This window comes from Zootoca vivipara, chromosome 9 (assembly GCF_963506605.1).
Source record: "Zootoca vivipara chromosome 9, rZooViv1.1, whole genome shotgun sequence".
NCBI lineage: Eukaryota > Metazoa > Chordata > Lepidosauria > Squamata > Lacertidae > Zootoca > Zootoca vivipara.
The window spans coordinates 21,495,806-21,513,109 of NC_083284.1; the positions used below are offsets into that span (position 1 = coordinate 21,495,806).

At 45.3% G+C, this 17,304-nt stretch overlaps 1 protein-coding gene across 1 annotated transcript in view; it reads left to right on the forward strand.

Moving 5' to 3' along the window:
- The window catches only part of BANK1 (B cell scaffold protein with ankyrin repeats 1), a 186,866-nt gene that overhangs the window by 149,741 nt on the left and 19,821 nt on the right, over positions 1-17,304 (forward strand). The window contains exons 8-10 of the mRNA XM_035114023.2: positions 3,623-3,731; positions 6,469-6,765; positions 10,826-11,089. Coding sequence (XP_034969914.1) covers positions 3,623-3,731; positions 6,469-6,765; positions 10,826-11,089 — 670 coding nt within the window. The remainder of the gene's footprint in view (positions 1-3,622; positions 3,732-6,468; positions 6,766-10,825; positions 11,090-17,304) is intronic.

The following is a 17,304-nucleotide window of genomic DNA, read 5'->3' on the forward strand; positions in this document are numbered from 1 at the left end:
AGCCACACTGGGCAGCTCCCAACAAAATTAAAAACACAATAAAACATCAAACATTAAAAATTTCCCTTAACAGGGCTGCCTTCAGATGTCTTCTAAAAGTCAGATAGTTGTTTATTTCCTTGACATCTGGTGGGAGGGCATTCCACAGGTTAGGTGCCACTACCAAGAAAGCCATCTGCCTGGTTCCCTGTAACCTCACTTTGCACAGGGAGGGAACCATCAGAAGGCCCTCAGAGCTAGACCTCGGTGTCCGGGCTGAACAATGGGGGTAGAGATGCTCCTTCAGGTATACAGGGCCGATGCTGCTTAGGGATTTAAAGGACAACAGCAACACTTTGAATAGTGCTCGGAAACATGCTGGGAGCCAATGTAGGTCTTTCAATGTAGACGTTATACAGTCTCGGCAGCCGCTCCCAGTCACCAGTCTAGCTGCCGCATTCTGGATTAGTTGCAGTTTCTGGGTCAACTTCAAAGGTAGCCCCACATAGAGCGCATTGCAGTAATCCAAGCGGGAGATAACTAGAGCATGCACCACTCTGGGTGAGAGACGTGGCAGTGGGGCGTCTGGCACACAGCCAATGCACTGGCAGGAGGGCTGGATCAGCTCCACCAGTGTGACTGCACTGCATCAACCGCCCCACCTCATCCCTCCTTCTCTCACCAATCCACCTGACAGGAAGCTAGTGAAGCAGCTCTGCTCAACACAGCAAACCACTTCTGAGGGACTCCTGGCAGTCTCACACACAGCTCTCCCACTCCCATAATGGCCTGATGTAGTCCTGAGGGAGAAAAGCAGGGGACTTGTTATCCTGTGGATATCCCTTTGCTCTCACGTATTTTGCTGCCCTGGGAAAGAATTGTGCTCATATGAATGATCCTGGGGAGCAGCTCAAAAGCTGAGCAGGTATCAAAGCCTGACAGCCAAGGCCAGCCTGAATAGAAAGATCTTACAACATGTCTAAAAGATGTTCAGGCTTTTGGCAAATTTCCATAAGGGAGGGAGTTCCAACATATGCTCCTTGAATTCCAGCCTTGAAAATGTCTTCTCTTTTTTTTCAAAAGCAAATGCCAGGCAGTACACGATGCACTACCTTGTTAAAATGAAAAAAATAAAATATAATGTAAGCCCTCACAGAGTCGAACAGAGAGCAACAAAACAAAAAGGCATTGAGTTGTCCACAAGTAGGTTAAACTGAGTGTAGACCCACTGAAATTATTAAACCTAAGTTATTTTCAGTAGGGCTCCTGTAAGTAGAATACAAGCTAATGCAATCTGCCGGTGCACTGGCAAGTGGACTAGCACCCCGAACAGACAGAATATTCAAAGTGAGTACAAAAAGTAATTTGCTACCTACCTATCCTCATGAGAAGAGAAGAATCCTTGGAAAAGACCCTGATGTTGGGAAAGATTGAGGGCACTAGGAGAAGGGGACGTCAGAGGACAAGATGGTTGGACAGTGTTCTCGAAGCTACCAACATGAGTTTGACCAAACTGCGGGAGGCAGTGGAAGACAGGAGTGCCTGGCGTGCTATGGTCCATGGGGTCACGAAGAGTCAGACACGACTAAACGACTAAACAACAACAACAACCTACCTATCCATCATGGCTTTGCCCCATTGATTAGTGTTTCAGCAGGGTGATTCCATAGAAACAGAGGCATGTTTCTAGACCTCGTGGCTATAAATACAGGTGAAATGTAAGAAACCAGAAGTTCATTGGGATTGCCTGGGGGGGCAGGGGGTTGATTTGGTGTCTGCATAACTGCTTCTCCTCCCCCACAACTAGCAGAGACAGAATAAAATATGCAAAATAAACAAATGCGTATACAAGTGTAGTGTATCAGTCAAATCATTCAGCTGCTGAAAACGGAATTTATTTTTTGTTCAGAATGTGTACACCTTTTGAGTATCGAGAATCTTGCATCCATATGAGATTGCCCAGGCTTTACAATCAGCTACTGGGGTCCTGCTCTTTGGCTCACCAATGAAAGCTTTTTGGTGGTGGCCAAAGTCACTCGCCCAGGAAATATATATGGTTCCATCTCCCCCCCCCATTGGTGTGGTGAATGGGAAAGGCACTTAAAACAATTAAAAATCATGAGATCCAGTCAGAAATCATCTATCTCTTGTATCACATGAGGGCTGGCCCCAAAATCAGAAAGGGGGTGATGTCAAATGGCCCAGAGCCAACATTGATGCTAACACTAGAGAGATGCTGATACAGGGCAAAGACAATCAAATTCAAGTACCTTGCCTGAGAGTCAAAGAACAGAGTAAAGTGAGGGCCAACCTCAGCAATATGTTAGCTTCTTATCTGTACCCCTAAATGCAGGGGTTTTTTTTAATTGGTGTGCATAAGTGTGTGTGGGATCCTGATCAGGAACCTAGTATATTCATAGGGGAAATTTGACCCTTTGCTTTCCAATCCAGGTCAGGCCTCCCTCGTTGGCAATTTGCATTATAAAAAAGCTTCCATTGAAGCTTATAAGAAGTTCTTTTCCTATGGAAATTATTAGGATGTCAGGTTGAGGGGGCAGCTTGGCCTTGGGACAATAGTGGGGCCTCCCTGTGCCTCCTATACAGGCAATATATGTTTCAAAAGTGAAACTTTGTGCCTACGGCCACAGATACCAGGCACAGATCTGGAACAATCTTTTAGTTCAGGGATGGGGAACCTTTCCCAGCCCAAAGTTGATTAGGTAACCTTCAATGGGGCACATTCCAGCGGGGGAGGGGAGAGTGGGTGGGGCAACCATTGTGATTTTTACCTCTGTACAACAGTCTAGTTTCTACACATACTCACATACCTTCCAATCCTCCATCTAGATAAGCAAGAAGCATTATTAGATTTCATAGATATATTCTGGCCAGGTAAAAAAAACATCCAAAGGGGATGCAAAGCAAAGGGCAGAGGTGTTTGTGGCTTGGGGAGAGTCCTAAGGACCAGTTACAAAGGATTGGAGAGCCACACTGACCCCCCATGCCTGAGCTTCCCTATTCCCAGATTAGTTCCTTTAGCCAAAGGGAGCTTGGGGGTTATGTTTATCAAATAGAAGTTCTACTGCACCAGGTATGCTTGGGCACTCCTAAAATAACTCTTTGGATTTTTGCTGTGGTATATGCTTAGTGTTGCTTGCAAAACAAACCAACACACACACACACACACACACAAAGAGCAGGTTAATTCCTGTGCAAACATGCTAACAAGTTGTCAGCTTTAACTTGTTGCAATTAGAGCAGGCATCCCCAAACTGTGGCCCTCCAGATGTTTTGGCCTACAACTCCCATGATCCCTGGCTAACAGGACCAGTGGTCGGGGAAGATGGGAAATGTAGTCCAAAACATCTGGAGGGCCGAAGTTTGGGGATGCCTGAATTAGAGGGTCAACCTTTTCTGTTTTCTCCCTGTTCCTTTGTCTCCTGTTATGCTTTTTACAGAACTGGGTTGTGTTGAAGCAGATGTTTCTAAGGAAAAGCTCATTCAGAGAGAAACCAGTTCTGCAGAAAGTAGGGAAACAGGTGGGATATTTGCATGGCTGGCTCCAGAACTGTGCTCTCTGGCTGCACTGAAACCCTAATGGACACTCCTGCTACTGAGCACTGTTTGGTCTTTTCCCTCCCAGGTAAAAGAAGACAGCAAGGAAAGCAGCAATCAGGAGGAGGAAGAAGTCAAGACAGTAGATGACACTTACATAGTGATGATGAGCTCAGAATCTCTCTGCAATGGACTTTGTACGTTTCTGATATAGAGATCTCCAACACTGCTTCTCCTCCTCAGTGACAATATAAATTTATATGTCCTAATGTATACATCCACAGGGAAGAGCTACAGTTTTGTGAGCAGCTTCTACCTTAGTTCATTTAAAGCACATTAGCTTTTTGCCATTAACCATTTTCTTCTCCCCTTGAGCACACTCCATCCTCTGGTATTCCTGGTGTTTTACCACTAGCATCCCTTGCCCTAAACTGAACACAAGCACCAGGACTCCACAGGAACGCCAGTGGCCGTCTTGAAGACCATAGCTCCTTATCTGAGTCTAGAAAGGAGCATCTTTGGCTATGTAGCAAAGGGAGGTTGGTATCAGTCCCTCCTTTGGACTAACCTAGGTTCCTCACTGCACTGCATTGTCAAAACAGCTGTCAGGAAGTCCATGTCCCTGGCAGTTAGTCCTAACCAGCTCCCAAGCTGCTGGGGAGTTCCCAAAGGGTCATCCACTTCAGGTGGTCAGTGAAGACCCCCCTAGCATCTGAATTCGATGGAATTCAATTTGTAATACTGTAAGACAGAATATAAGAAGTACTGTAAAAAGAATAATATAATAATCATATATTATTTATACCCCATCCATCTGGATGGGTTTCCCAAGCCACTCTGGGCAGCTTCCAACCAAATATTAAAACACAATACAGCATTAAACATTAAGAACTTCCCTTAAAAAATGTCCCTTCAGATGTCTTTTAAAAGTAAGATAGTTTCTTATTGCCTTGACATCTAATGGGAGGGCATTCCACAGGGCAGGCACCAGTACCAAGTAGGCCCTCTGCCTGGTTCCCTGTAACCTCGCTTCTCGCAGTGAGGGAACTGCCGGAAGGCCCTCGGCGTTGGACCTCAGTGTCCGGGCTGAACAATGCGGGTGGAGATGCTCCTTCAGGTATACAGGACCAAGGCCGTTTAGAGCTTTAAAGTTCAACACCAACACTTTGAATTGTGCTTGGAAACATACTGGGAGCCAATGCAGGTCCTGACGGCCACTCCCAGTCACCAGTCTAGCTGCCACATTCTGGATTAATTGCAGTTTCTGAGTCACCTTCAAAGGTAGCCCCATGTAGAGTGTATTGCAGTAGTCCAAGCAGAAGATAACTAGAGCATGCACCACTCTGGCGAGACAGTCCGCAGGCAGGTAGGGTCTCAGCCTGCATACCAGATGGAGCTGGTAGACAGCTGCCCTGGACACAGAATTGACCTGCACCTCCATGGACAGCTGTGAATCCAAAATGACTCCTAGGCTGTGCACCTTGTCCTTCAGGGGCACAATTACCCCATTCAGGACCAGGGAGTCCTCCACACCAGCCCACCCCCTATCTCCCAAGAACAGTACTTCTGTCTTGCCAGGATTCAACCTCAATCCATTAACTGCCATCCATCCTCCAACCGCCTCCAGACACTCACACAGGACCTTCACTGCCCTCACTAGTTCTGATTTAAAAGAGAGGTAGAACTGGGTATCACCTGCATATTGATGAACACCCCGCCCAACCCCCCTGATGAACTCTCCCAGCAATAAAATTGCAGTTAAAAAGCATACACCATGTATGCTACACACAGGCAGAGAAATCACTAAGGCATATGCCAAGACCCACAGCCATTTTCAAGTGCTTCGTGGGTGGTGGGGAGCCACTATATTATAGCTTTATAATGGCCCTTAGTTTTGCCTCTGTTGGTAGCCGGACAGTCCTCTCAAATGAAGCCAGTGCCAGGGAACCAAGCAGAGGGCCTTCTCGGTAGTGGCACCCGCCCAGTGGAACGCCCTCCCACCAGATGTCAAAGAGAAAAACAACTACCAGACTTTTAGGAGACATCTGAAGGCAGCCCTGTTTAGGGAAGCTTTTAACGTTTAATAGATTATTGTATTTTAATGTTTTGTTGGAAGCCGCCCAGAGTGGCTGGGGTATAAATAATAATAATATATTATTATTATTATTATTATTATTATTATTATTATTATTATTATTATTTAGCTGGGTCACATCCCAGCCTCAGATGTCGGCAGTTCAGCTATAATTGGGTGAAGGCAAATGGAATGCACGAGGGGCATCATTTCATGCAAAAAAGAGACCATCTCTATTAAAAAAAACCAACTATGTGGAAGCCATTTGCCTTCTCACTACCCTATATGGCTTCATCCTTTATATGTGTGCTCAGTGAGACACCAGGGCCTCGCAAACCCATTAAAGGACCATCTTTGCAGCAATTCTAACATTTCCTCTCCTAAGGGCAACATTTATTCCATGTTAAAGAATGCCAAATGATAAGCTGGCGAGTCACAGTCTATTAAAAATATATAACCCCATACAGCTGCATAACTTATAGCCTGCTCGACTCACTCCTATGTGCTGTGCTGCATTCATAATCGAGCAATTTGAGCTCGGGGGGGGGGGGAGGAGGCAAAGGGGAGCAGACAAAGTTCTGGGTTTTCACCACCATTTGGAGAAAGCCTAACATTATCACATGCATGAATACGTTACACAGGAAAGTTACAAAATCTAACGAAAACCACCATTCATTTAATAAATATTTTAGGTGCTTCTTCACTGGAGTTATACATGTGTCAGCTTTTCCACTGTATTAGTTCATTAAAGTTTTATAAGCAGTGCTGCTGTTGCTTCCGTGGAAATCTGTGAAATACGAAACGCTTCCAGATGGCATACTGTATTTTAAAATGAAATAATGATAATATGTCCTCCCCAGCATTAGCAGCCAAGCCAAACCCAAGAGAACAGCCTGGAGCCTGCTGGAAAATCCAGAAGGACTCAAGAATGGTTGATGATGGAGATGAACAGGAAAGAGCAGCTAAAACAGGAGAAGAGGAAGAAGAAAATAAATTGGGGGGAAATCCACATTGCTCAAGTGAGGAGGAGGAGGAGGAGGAGGAGGAGGCTCCTGAAGGAAGCCGCAGAGATGTGGTCTACCCTGAGAGGCCACCTTTGCCACCTCGAATCCCACTTACCACCACAAGACAAGACGAGATTTTCAAGTGGACCCCAGGTACGGAGTCATGAAAGCAAACAAATCCAAAACATTTGCAGTATTTATTTAATTAATCTAGATATTCCTGTGCTGCCATTTTATGCTGCCTGTTGCTGGTGATGGGAACGGACTACAATGAGCACATGGCACCAGCATTAAAAGACCTGCAGTAACTTTCCAACTGGTTTAGGGCCACGTTCAAGGTTCTTGCACTAGTGTATAAAGCTCTGAAGAACTTCGGCCCAGGATTGCCTTCACCAGTACGCTCCAAGTTGATCACTGAGTTTGCCTGGGGGAGCACCAATAGCATTCCTGCATTGACCTGAGCATGACTATGGAATTCTCTCCCATTAGAAAACAGGCAGAGACCATTCCTGCTAAGGGTCAGACATCGGATTAAAGTGGTTTCATTTCAGGAAGCCCTTGCACTGTGAATGCTGTTCCGATGTTCTGCTCTCGGATGTTTAAAACTCATTTTAAATTTTGCATGTTATACATTTTATTTTTTTCTGCATTGAGACATAGGGTGAAAAGTGAGGTCTGCACATGTGAAACATTTAATGGCCTCCCACGGGGGTCTCCTCTGCAGTAGCTCCTTGTTTATTAAATGCTCTCCATAGGGAGGTCTGCCTGGCACCAACCTTGTCATTGTGTCAGTGTTGACTGGGCTATCTGCACAATGTTGTCAATGGGGTCACCAGGTGAAAAGCAGAGTAATTTTAGAACAGGAACGGGGAGTCAGATCTTGTTTGACTTCATCCCTTATCAACTCCATCCACCATAGTCAGGGGCAACACATGTTGTAATTCTGCAGTATATGGAGGCCTCCAAGTTTCTGAATGCTATTGTACATGGGTTGGCAAACTAAGGCCCAGATCCAGCCCAATTGCCTTCTAAATCTGACCCGCGGACGGTCCGGGAATCAGCGTGTTTTTACATAAATAGAATGTGCCCTTTTATTTAAAATGCATCTCTGGGTTATTTGTGAGGCATAGGAATTCGTTCACACACACCCCTCAAAATATAGTCCAACACACACACACACCCCGCACAAGGTCTGAGGGACAGTGAACCGGCTGCCTGCTGAAAAAGTTTGCTGACCCCTGCTATTGTAGAAAATCACCAGAACCAGCCCTACCAATATTGGATCTAGATACAGGTATAACTGGTTTACATAAACCAATATAACTATGGAGCATAGAAATGCGCAAAGTGTTGCAACAAAATAGTCTGGGTTGTTTTTTTAAACTGCCATAAAATATAGAGGTGGTCGATGCTGCCCATGATAAAGATATTGCTCTCCTGCCAAATCACCTTTCGCGTGGCTGTGCCCTTGAAGTGCCACTGTTCCTACAAGAGCAGCCGACAAAGGAGGGGAGAAGGGATCAAAGGATTTATTGGGAAGGGTTTGGAATGGCTCGTCGGCCCGCCAAACTGGCACATGGCGACGCCACACATGAATAATTCTATTGCATCACCGACGTGTCTCTAAGCAGGCAGACGTGCACACTAACTCCAGGCAGTGGCAGTTAATATCCTGGGGATGAGGCAGAATCCCTCTGAAGCGCTTTCCGTATGAATCTTTCAGTTTAATTGCGCTGTGTTTCTGTGAAGCATTAGGTTGGTTTCATCTTTGGGAGGGGAGCGATCGTTTCTTTTTCAAAGAGAAACTGTAATGAGTCATCCATCCACCACATTCTTTAGAGAGTCATTTGCTGCAGGTATTGCAGGAGAATCGCTGCAAAGCAACTTGGAGTCAACCCACCACTGCCATCCTTCCCGGGAAAGGTTTGTTTGCCAGTGGAAGCTGGGAGATCAAAATGCTAACATAGTGGAGTACTAGTAGTACGGTAGTAGTAATAGTAATAATAATAATAATGGCAAGTTGGGAAGGGACACTTCTTCATATGAAACACAGGATGCCACACTTGTTTTTCTCCAATGCTCTCTGTTTTAATTTGGCTTTCGTTAACGGTCATCGAGGAAATACAGTATCTCTGATTGTAGGTCTTTTCATGTGCTGCATTCAATGGGTTTACTATCCGTGTCGCTGTGTAAAGCAGTAGCTGAACTGTACGAATGGGCACCTGGAGCTTCTTTCACACAAACACTTGTACAGTACATAGAATCATAGAATCGTAGAGTTGGAAGGGACCCCAAGGGTCATCTAGTCCAATCCCCTGCAATGCAGGAATCTCAGCTAAGGCATCCATGACAGGTGGCCATCCAATGGCTGCTTAAAAACCTCCATAGAAGGAGAGTCCACCACCTCCCACGGGAGACTGCTCCACTGTTGAACAGCTCTTACTGTCAGAAAGTTTTTTCCTGATGTTTGGTCGGAATCTCCTTTCTTGTAACTAGAAGCCACTGGTTCGAACCCTACTCTTCAGAGCACGACAAAATGTGTAGCGAAAACTAATACCTGTGTAGTGTGTGAAAAGTCCTCGTGTGTATGAAGCATTTCTTTTAATACTCCTGTAATAGCCATTTCCTAAAACAGCCCTCCCTAGTACTCTATTAGAACCATAGAATTCTAGGAATCTAATAGCTAGGTTCCTTGGCGGGGGGGGGGGGGGTGTGTGCAATGTTCTACCAGTTCCAGAAAAGGGAGGAGAGATGCTGACAGGAAACTTAGTATTGACCTGCTGTACAGAGCATATGTACTTGAACTGGCTTAATAGAAGGCAATGCCATTCCACAGGGAGCCCCTGGGGACTGTGGTTCTGCAAGGGCAGGGGGGGGGGGAATCAGCCATCTCTAACAGAAGCCCTTTTCATAGGATACTCTTGTCTAGGGCATTTTTGTGTTGAAACAAGACCAGACTCTTAGACCTGAAGTTGAATACAGGTGTTTGCCAAGGAACCTCAACAAGCAAGCAACTGTTCACATGCAGGAGCTTAATAAATAGGTGTTGGTGGAAGAAGCCCCAAGGTGAAGGCTAGAGCTAAAAATGTAGCCCCTCTCCTGCTTCATCACAGAATGGTTCTCCACACTAGTGGCTCATGTGTCAGGCTACATCATTCACCAAATTACATTCCACAGGGCTCTTGGGGAGTTTGGACCGGGGAAGCTGCCTCCAAACTGCAACACAAGCAACCTTCAGTGAAGATTTCATTCCTCAGTAGGATATATCTATTCTGGTCCTCTTTTAAAAACAACTGGTTAAAAAAAAACACCTTGGCGTGGTGACAGTGTGGGAGAAAATTTCCTTTGGAAGTTCAATATGGAGACTCAAACCAGATTCCCAATCAGGCAGATTTCTTATTCAGTAATGCATTACAGGTTAGAGTGCAAAAAAGGTCTGTGAAAGAATTTCCCTATAAAGGAAAAATATGTCAAATTGGCTGTTGAACCTCCAGCCACAGTCCATGGAAACACTTACTCAACCCAAGGTTTTTCGTTGTTTCTTTTACTGTACATGCACAAGCCTTCTTGCATCTTATCTGTTGGTTGTTTTTCACTCAGTCAGAGTTACGCTTCTCCCAAGATGTCCCCCCCCCTTCAGTTTTGAATCTGAGCTTAATGGTTTTTGCAGAATTTCTGTGTCAACAGTGCAAAATATCTGCCCTGGTGAGACTCCAGCCTCCCAGAGTCTTAATTCAACCAGAAGCCCCTGTTCATACAAATTAGTACAGTATATGCAATTTTTAGGCTAATTTGTGTTTCCCAAAAGTCCTTAAAGTACCTGGCAATGGCCGTGTTTTTTGCACTAACATCCTCACTACTTTTTGAGCTTAAAGCGAGACACACACCCCTCCGGATTACACAGTTATACGGAGCGCCCATAATACTTTTTTTAGCATTTTTATATAGCAGTTTACAAGAGTTCATCCCAATGAATTTGTATTGTTTTTAAAAGGCCATTTTGCCTCTTAATAGAAATGGCAGGCAACTGTGGTTTTTCAGGGAATAAATGTGATTTTGAGCTGTCCAATTTGTAGAAGTATACATGGTCTTTGTATGCAATGTGCAAAGATTTTTACTAAGGCTTATTTTAACGGGCGTCTGGTGGTGTTTTCATTCACCCTGGAAACCCAGGAGCTTGGATAATGATGGTGCTGTTGTACGTGTTTTGTAGAATGGGAAGCAGATAAAGAACAAAAGAAAACCGATGAGATACACGAGGAGGAGAAAGAAGAAGGTGAATCTGAGAAATCAGAAGAGGAGGATCCATACAGCTTTGCTCTTGTTGATGATGGTGTGTATGATATCATTTTTGACAACGACAACAAAGAGCGAAGAAAAGGTGGCAGGTCCTTTATTATGAACCGGCCACCAGCGCCTGCACCTCGTCCTTTGTTCGCACCTACAAAAGAGGAGAGCACCCCTTACATAGCACAAGGTAACTTTTGTTTGGCATTCACTTTTCATAAAGTTCCATTAATGCCCAGCAAATATCCATTGTAAATATACAGAACAATCTCAGTCTAACATTCTTTGTACATTCATGTTCAACTCTTTGCAGAAAAACACAACACATAAAAAACTTAAGTATTATGGTTTTGTTAGTGGATAAAGAGTTAGTATTGGTCGGAAGGCAGAGCTATGTGTCCCTTAACGCCTGCTCAGGATATTGTCCTGTTGCCAGTGATGAAGTAAGATTCAGGCACCAAAGCATTTTTGGTTATCTCTGCTTTTTAAACTCTATTCAAACCAGCCACAGGCTCCATTAAGTGCCTATCAGGAGTCCACCCATAAAGTAGAGCTAGAATCCTGACATTTATTATTATTATTATTATTATTATTATTATTATTATTTATTAAATTTATATACTGCCCTTCATCCAAAGATCATAGGGAGGTTTGCAACGTAACACAACAGCATTGATTTGCTGCCATTGAGAAACCGGAAAAGAGAAAGCATCAGAGCAGACTGGAAACAAGGAAGTTGAATAATGTTTCTCAATTTTATTTTATTCTTAAAGACCCCTGAGTACTTCTAAGGTACTTACATCAGTTTCATACCAGTTTAACTGTCATGATTTGGTGCCAGAGGCACCATAAAGACCATGTTAAGAATCATTAGCTGGAGATTCCTAGCTCACCTAAGGAACTGCACTTCACAAGGCCTTTGGGAGAAAGCTTTTTTTGCTTTTTTTTTTGCTTTCTTCCACTGAAAACATCAGTGGATGATCTGTAAACAGATTCTCACTTAACAAGGAGTTCAGCGGTGAATCTGGGGGTGGTAGTTATCTCTAGGCTGTCATTTATGCATAATTAGCTAGCAAAAGGCAATGAACAGTTGAAGACTAAATGTCTCAGGAAATGGAGTAAGCTGAGATCAAGCTTCCTCAGCCTGGTGTCGTCTTGGTGTTTGGGGTTATAAGTCCCATCGTCCCCAGCCAGCAAGGCTACACATACAAAAATGGTGAAAGCAGGGAAATATTTCCCTACCAATGTTTATTTCAGTTTGCGATAATAACTGGTGCACATTGCAAAACATGTGGTCCCCTTCAGGAAAGAGTGTGATCGCTCTCTTAACTACCTACACACCTCCCCCTGCCCTCAATCATTGCACCATCTATACTTAGATAAATATTCGGTAACATAGGGAAATTTCATCAAGACGAAGCCACGCCGTCGTGCCAAATGGCTTTATGTCCAGATGGTGTGCACTCTCGGCGCGCTTCCTTCCTGTTCCTTGGCTTCTTAGTATTCCTCACCAGGTTATTTCAATATGCTTCCAATTACACAATGTCAGAATAACTGTTAAATAAATGCATGAGAGCATTTTGTTTCCTAGCACATAGCAAAAGGTTTGTGCTCATTACTGGCACAGGCTCGTCCGCCCTGGGGACGGAAGTTAGCACAACTTAACCACAGAGACAGGTGCAGTTTTGCTTGCAGTGATCTCCCCTGTAGTTCAGCTCTGACCTTAGAGAATTGCCTCAGGCCTAAGGGGGATACTTCAGTCTCTGTGCCTGCTGACTCACTGGCATCCCTGGATAAAACTGCCAAGGAAGAAGCCTGCTTAGTGTTGTTGTAATTCCCTGCCCCTCTTTGATTTGCCACACACACACATTCCATCAGTCAACATGTTGTTGTTGTTTAGTCGTTTAGTCATGTCCGACTCTTCGTGACTCCATGGACCATAGCACGCCAGGCACTCCTATCTTCCACTGCCTCCCGCAGTTTGGTCAAACTCATGTTCGTAGCTTCGAGAACACTGTCCAACCATCTCGTCCTCTGTCGTCCCCTTCTCCTTGTGCCCTCCATCTTTCCCAACATCAGGGTCTTTTCCAGGGAGTCTTCCCTTCTCATGAGGTGGCCAAAGTATTGGAGCCTCAGCTTCACGATCTGTCCTTCCAGTGAGCACTCAGGGCTGATTTCCTTCAGAATGGATAGGTTTGATCTTCTTGCAGTCCATGGGACTCTCAAGAGTCTCCTCCAGCACCATAATTCAAAACCATCAATTCTTCGGCGATCAGCCTTCTTTATGGATCAATGCCTTGTCGTGGCGAAGGGGCTTGAATAATTCAGAGAAGCTATGAGCTATGCCATGCAGGGCCACCCAAGATGGACAGGTCATAGTGGAGAGTTTTGACTAAACGTGATCCACCTGGAGAAGGAACTGGCAAGCCACTCCAGTATCCCTGCCAAGAAAACTCCATGGACAAAGACAACAGTAGTCAACATACTTTACGGTAAAGTCTTGTTGCTTTCCATGGGATGTGCACTGCAAACCCGTGCATGCATATTCAGAAGGAAGTTCTACTATGTATGATGACCTCTGTAGAGAGAGACAAGGGAAACATGTCCCTGTTAATTCTTCTCAACCTCTCAGTGGCTTTTGATGCCATCAACTATGGTATCCTTCTGGAGCGACTGTCCAAACTAGGGGTGGGTGGCACCGCTTTGCGGTGGTTCCAGTCCTACTTGGATGGTCACTCCCAGAGGGTGTTACATGAGGAGTGCTTTTCAGCCCCATAGAACCTTCAATGTGGGGTTCCGCAGGGCTCAATCCTACCCCCTACGTTGTTTAACATCTACATGAAACTGCTGGGTGGGATTATCCGGCGGTTTGGAGTATGTTGTCAACAGTATGCTGATAACACTCAGCTCTATTTCTCCTCAGGTGAGGCAGTGGAAGTACTGGACAGTGTCTTGCCTCAGTAATTGATCGGATGAGAGCCAACAAGCTGAAACCCAATCCAGATAAAACTGAGGGTGGGTTAGTGGGTGGGAGATTGCTGCTTTGATGGGGTTACACTTCCTCTAAAGGAGCAGGTTCACAGCTTGGGGCACTCCTGAATCCTTTGCTGTTGCTTGAGGCTCAGGTGGCCTCAGTGCCCCGGAGTGCCTTCCGTCAGCATTGGCTGGTGGCCCAGCTACACCCCTATCTGGACAGGGATAGCCTAACTACTGTTGTCTATGCTTTGGTAACCTCAAGTTTAGATTACTGCATTGTGTTATATGTAAGGCTGCCTCTGAAGATGGTTCAGAAACTTCAGCTAGTGCAGAATTCAGTGGCCAGGTTGCTCACTGGAGCAAGACAGTTTGAGCATATTACACCGATCCTGGTCTGACCGCGCTGGCTGAAGATTAGTTTCCAGGCCCAATTCAAAGTGTTGGTTTTGACCTTAAACAGCTCAGGACCGCAATACCTCAAGGTGTTGCCTCTTTTTATATGAACCCACCCAGACCCTGAGATCATCTTCTGAGGCCCTTCTTCATGTGCCTCCTCCTCAAGAGGTCCGGAGGGTGGCAACACAAGAACAGGCCTTCTCTGCAGTGGCTCCCCATCTGTGGATTGCTTTCCCCAGGGAAGTTCACCTGGCACCTTCATTATACATCTTTAGGTGCCAAGCCAAAACGTTCCTTTTTAACCAGGTCTTTGGTTGATTTGATTGACATCCAATGCCCTTTAAAAATGTGGGGGTTTGGGGGGGTGTTATTGGATTGTTTTTTATTCTGATTATGTATTTTGTGGTTTTATATTTTGATTTTATTCTGTGAACCGCCCTGAGACCTCAAGGTATGGGGTGCTATGTAAATAATAACAATAACAATAGAAATAGAGCTTATTCTCGAGTAACTGTACAGAGAATGCAGCCTCAAAGCAAAACTAGGTACTACATTGAATATGTGTGAATGCATCCCCCATCAACTTTTTTTTTTTAAAAAAAATGTTTTTGCAAAAGCAGCCCTGGGAGGGGTTAACCCTTCTCCTGCCACCATGACAATTCCATTTGCAAATCACTTCATGCCATCACACCATAGCTGCTATTAGGCAATGAAGGGAAGACGTAAGTGGCCGATACAGGCTTGTATGCAGGCCTGTATTGCCCCAACCCAGCAGTGACCGAGGGTCCCCAGTGGCTCAAAGGGGCCCCTCACCAGTCCAACTGAGGATGAAGGAGGTAGAGGGAGGGCTACAATGTGCAGGAATAGCATCTTCATAGTAGATGGAACCATGTTGCTAGTGTTTCTGTAGCATTAAAACAAGCAGCAAAAACAAGCAGTTTGAACAACTTAACCCAGTCTCTGAATCTGCCTTCACTGGCCTGTTCATTGGCATTCAGCTTTATTTGTTGGGATGCAATGTATTTCAGGGCCACATCTCTTAACCTTCCACCCACCAGCCTGAGTTCTTGCTGGAACTGCAGTTTTATTTTTTGACGGTCTGATAGCAGGCGCATTCTCATTCAAAGCACAATTTCCCTTAATGTTGTTTCATTCACATCGAGTGTTTCCTTCAAGTCAACAAGACTTGTATAATGTCATCAATGATATTTGAGGGCTTTTGTCATAACAGGTGGTGCTTCCAATGGAGCAAATCAGTCTTTTGCTGCCTCGACATCCTACATTAGATAGTGAAAGCTTAGAAAATAAGATCAGAGAGAAGGAACTGAATTCACCAAAGTTAATGTTTTCTGAATGTAATCTCTATAGCTCTTTCCTGCTTTGGTTCACTATATCATCTGAAACCATATCATATAAATGTCCCTTTTCAGTACATTATTCCCAAAGCAATTCTGCACAGAATCAATATACAATAATCACTCCACCATTAGGAAAGCAGGTGCTTATGTACTGGGAACCAGAATGACTCCAGCAGGACCTCTGCTTGCTCAAAGATCAGTTCTACCTGCAATGATGGCATAAATTTTCAAAAGTTTCATTGGATTCAATGGAAAGCTGCAGGTGACTGCCCCCTACCTGCCTCCACAGCCATAGGAAGCTGCCTTACACTGAACCACACCATTGGTCCATCTAGTTCAGGGTTGTCCACGCGGATTGGCAGTGACTCTCCAGGCTTTCAAGCATAAAGGTAAAAGTAAAGGGGCCCTGACCATCAGGTCCAGTCGTGTCCGACTCTGGGGTTGCAGCACTCATCTCGCTCTATAGGCCGAGGGAGCCAGCATTTGTCCGCTGACAGCTTCCGGGTCATGTGGCAGCGCATGGAAATGCCGTTTACCTTCCCGCCGGAGCGGTCCCTATTTATCTACTTGCACTTTGATGTGCTTTCGAACTGCTAGGTGGGCAGGAGCTGGGACCGAGCAACGGGAGCTTACCCCATTGCAGGGATTCGAACTGCCGACCTTCTGATCAGCAAGCCCTAGACTCTGTGGTTTAACCCACAGCGCCACCTGGGTCTCTCCAAATCCTACCTGGAGATGCTGGGGATTTGTAGCTGGTTGTTCATGCCAACCTGGGGAAAAAGTGAGAAGTGGGGTGCCACAGGGTTTTGTCAAGGCCCTGGGATCCAGTATGACCTTAACAGAATGGAGAACAGGGCTGAAACTACAAAATGAATTTCAACAGAGGCAGGAAGAACCAGCTTCATACAAACCCTTGCTTGCAAGAAGTACACGTGAAAAGGGTCTCAAGGTCTTGGTAGACCACAAGCTCAACATGAGTCAACAGTGTGATGCACCAGCAAAAAAAAGTGAATTCTATTCTAGTTTGCATCAATAGTTCAAGGGAAGTAATAGTACCATGGGTGGCGCTGTGGGTTAAACCACTGAGCCTAGGGCTTGCTGATCAGAAGGTCGGCGGTTCGAATCCCTGTGACGGGGTGAGCTCCCGTTGCTCGGTCCCAGCTCCTGCCAACCTAGCAGTTTGAAAGCACATCAATGTGCAAGTAGATAAATAGGTACCGCTCCGGCGGGAAGGTAAACGGCTTTTCCGTGTGCTGCTCTGGTTCGCCAGAAGTGGCTTTGTCATGCTGGCCACATGACCTGGAAGCTGTACGCCGGCTCCCTCGGCCAATAACACGGGATGAGCACTGCAACCCCAGAGTCGGTCATGACTGGACCTAATGGTCAGGGGTCCCTTTACCTTTATTCTGTCTTAGTCAGAGCACACCTGGAGTATTGTGTCCAGTTCTAGCCACCGCAGTTAAAGGAGGATATTGACAAGCTGGAACGTGTGCAAAGGAGGTCAATCAAGATGATTAACGGTCTGGAAACCTTATGAGCCTTATGAGAAATAGTTGAGGGAGTTGGGTATCTTTGTCCCAGAAAAGAGGAGACTGAGGGGAGATATGACAGAAATCTTCAAATATCTAACAGGTTGTCACATGGAAGATGGAGCAAACTTGTGTAGGACGTAAAC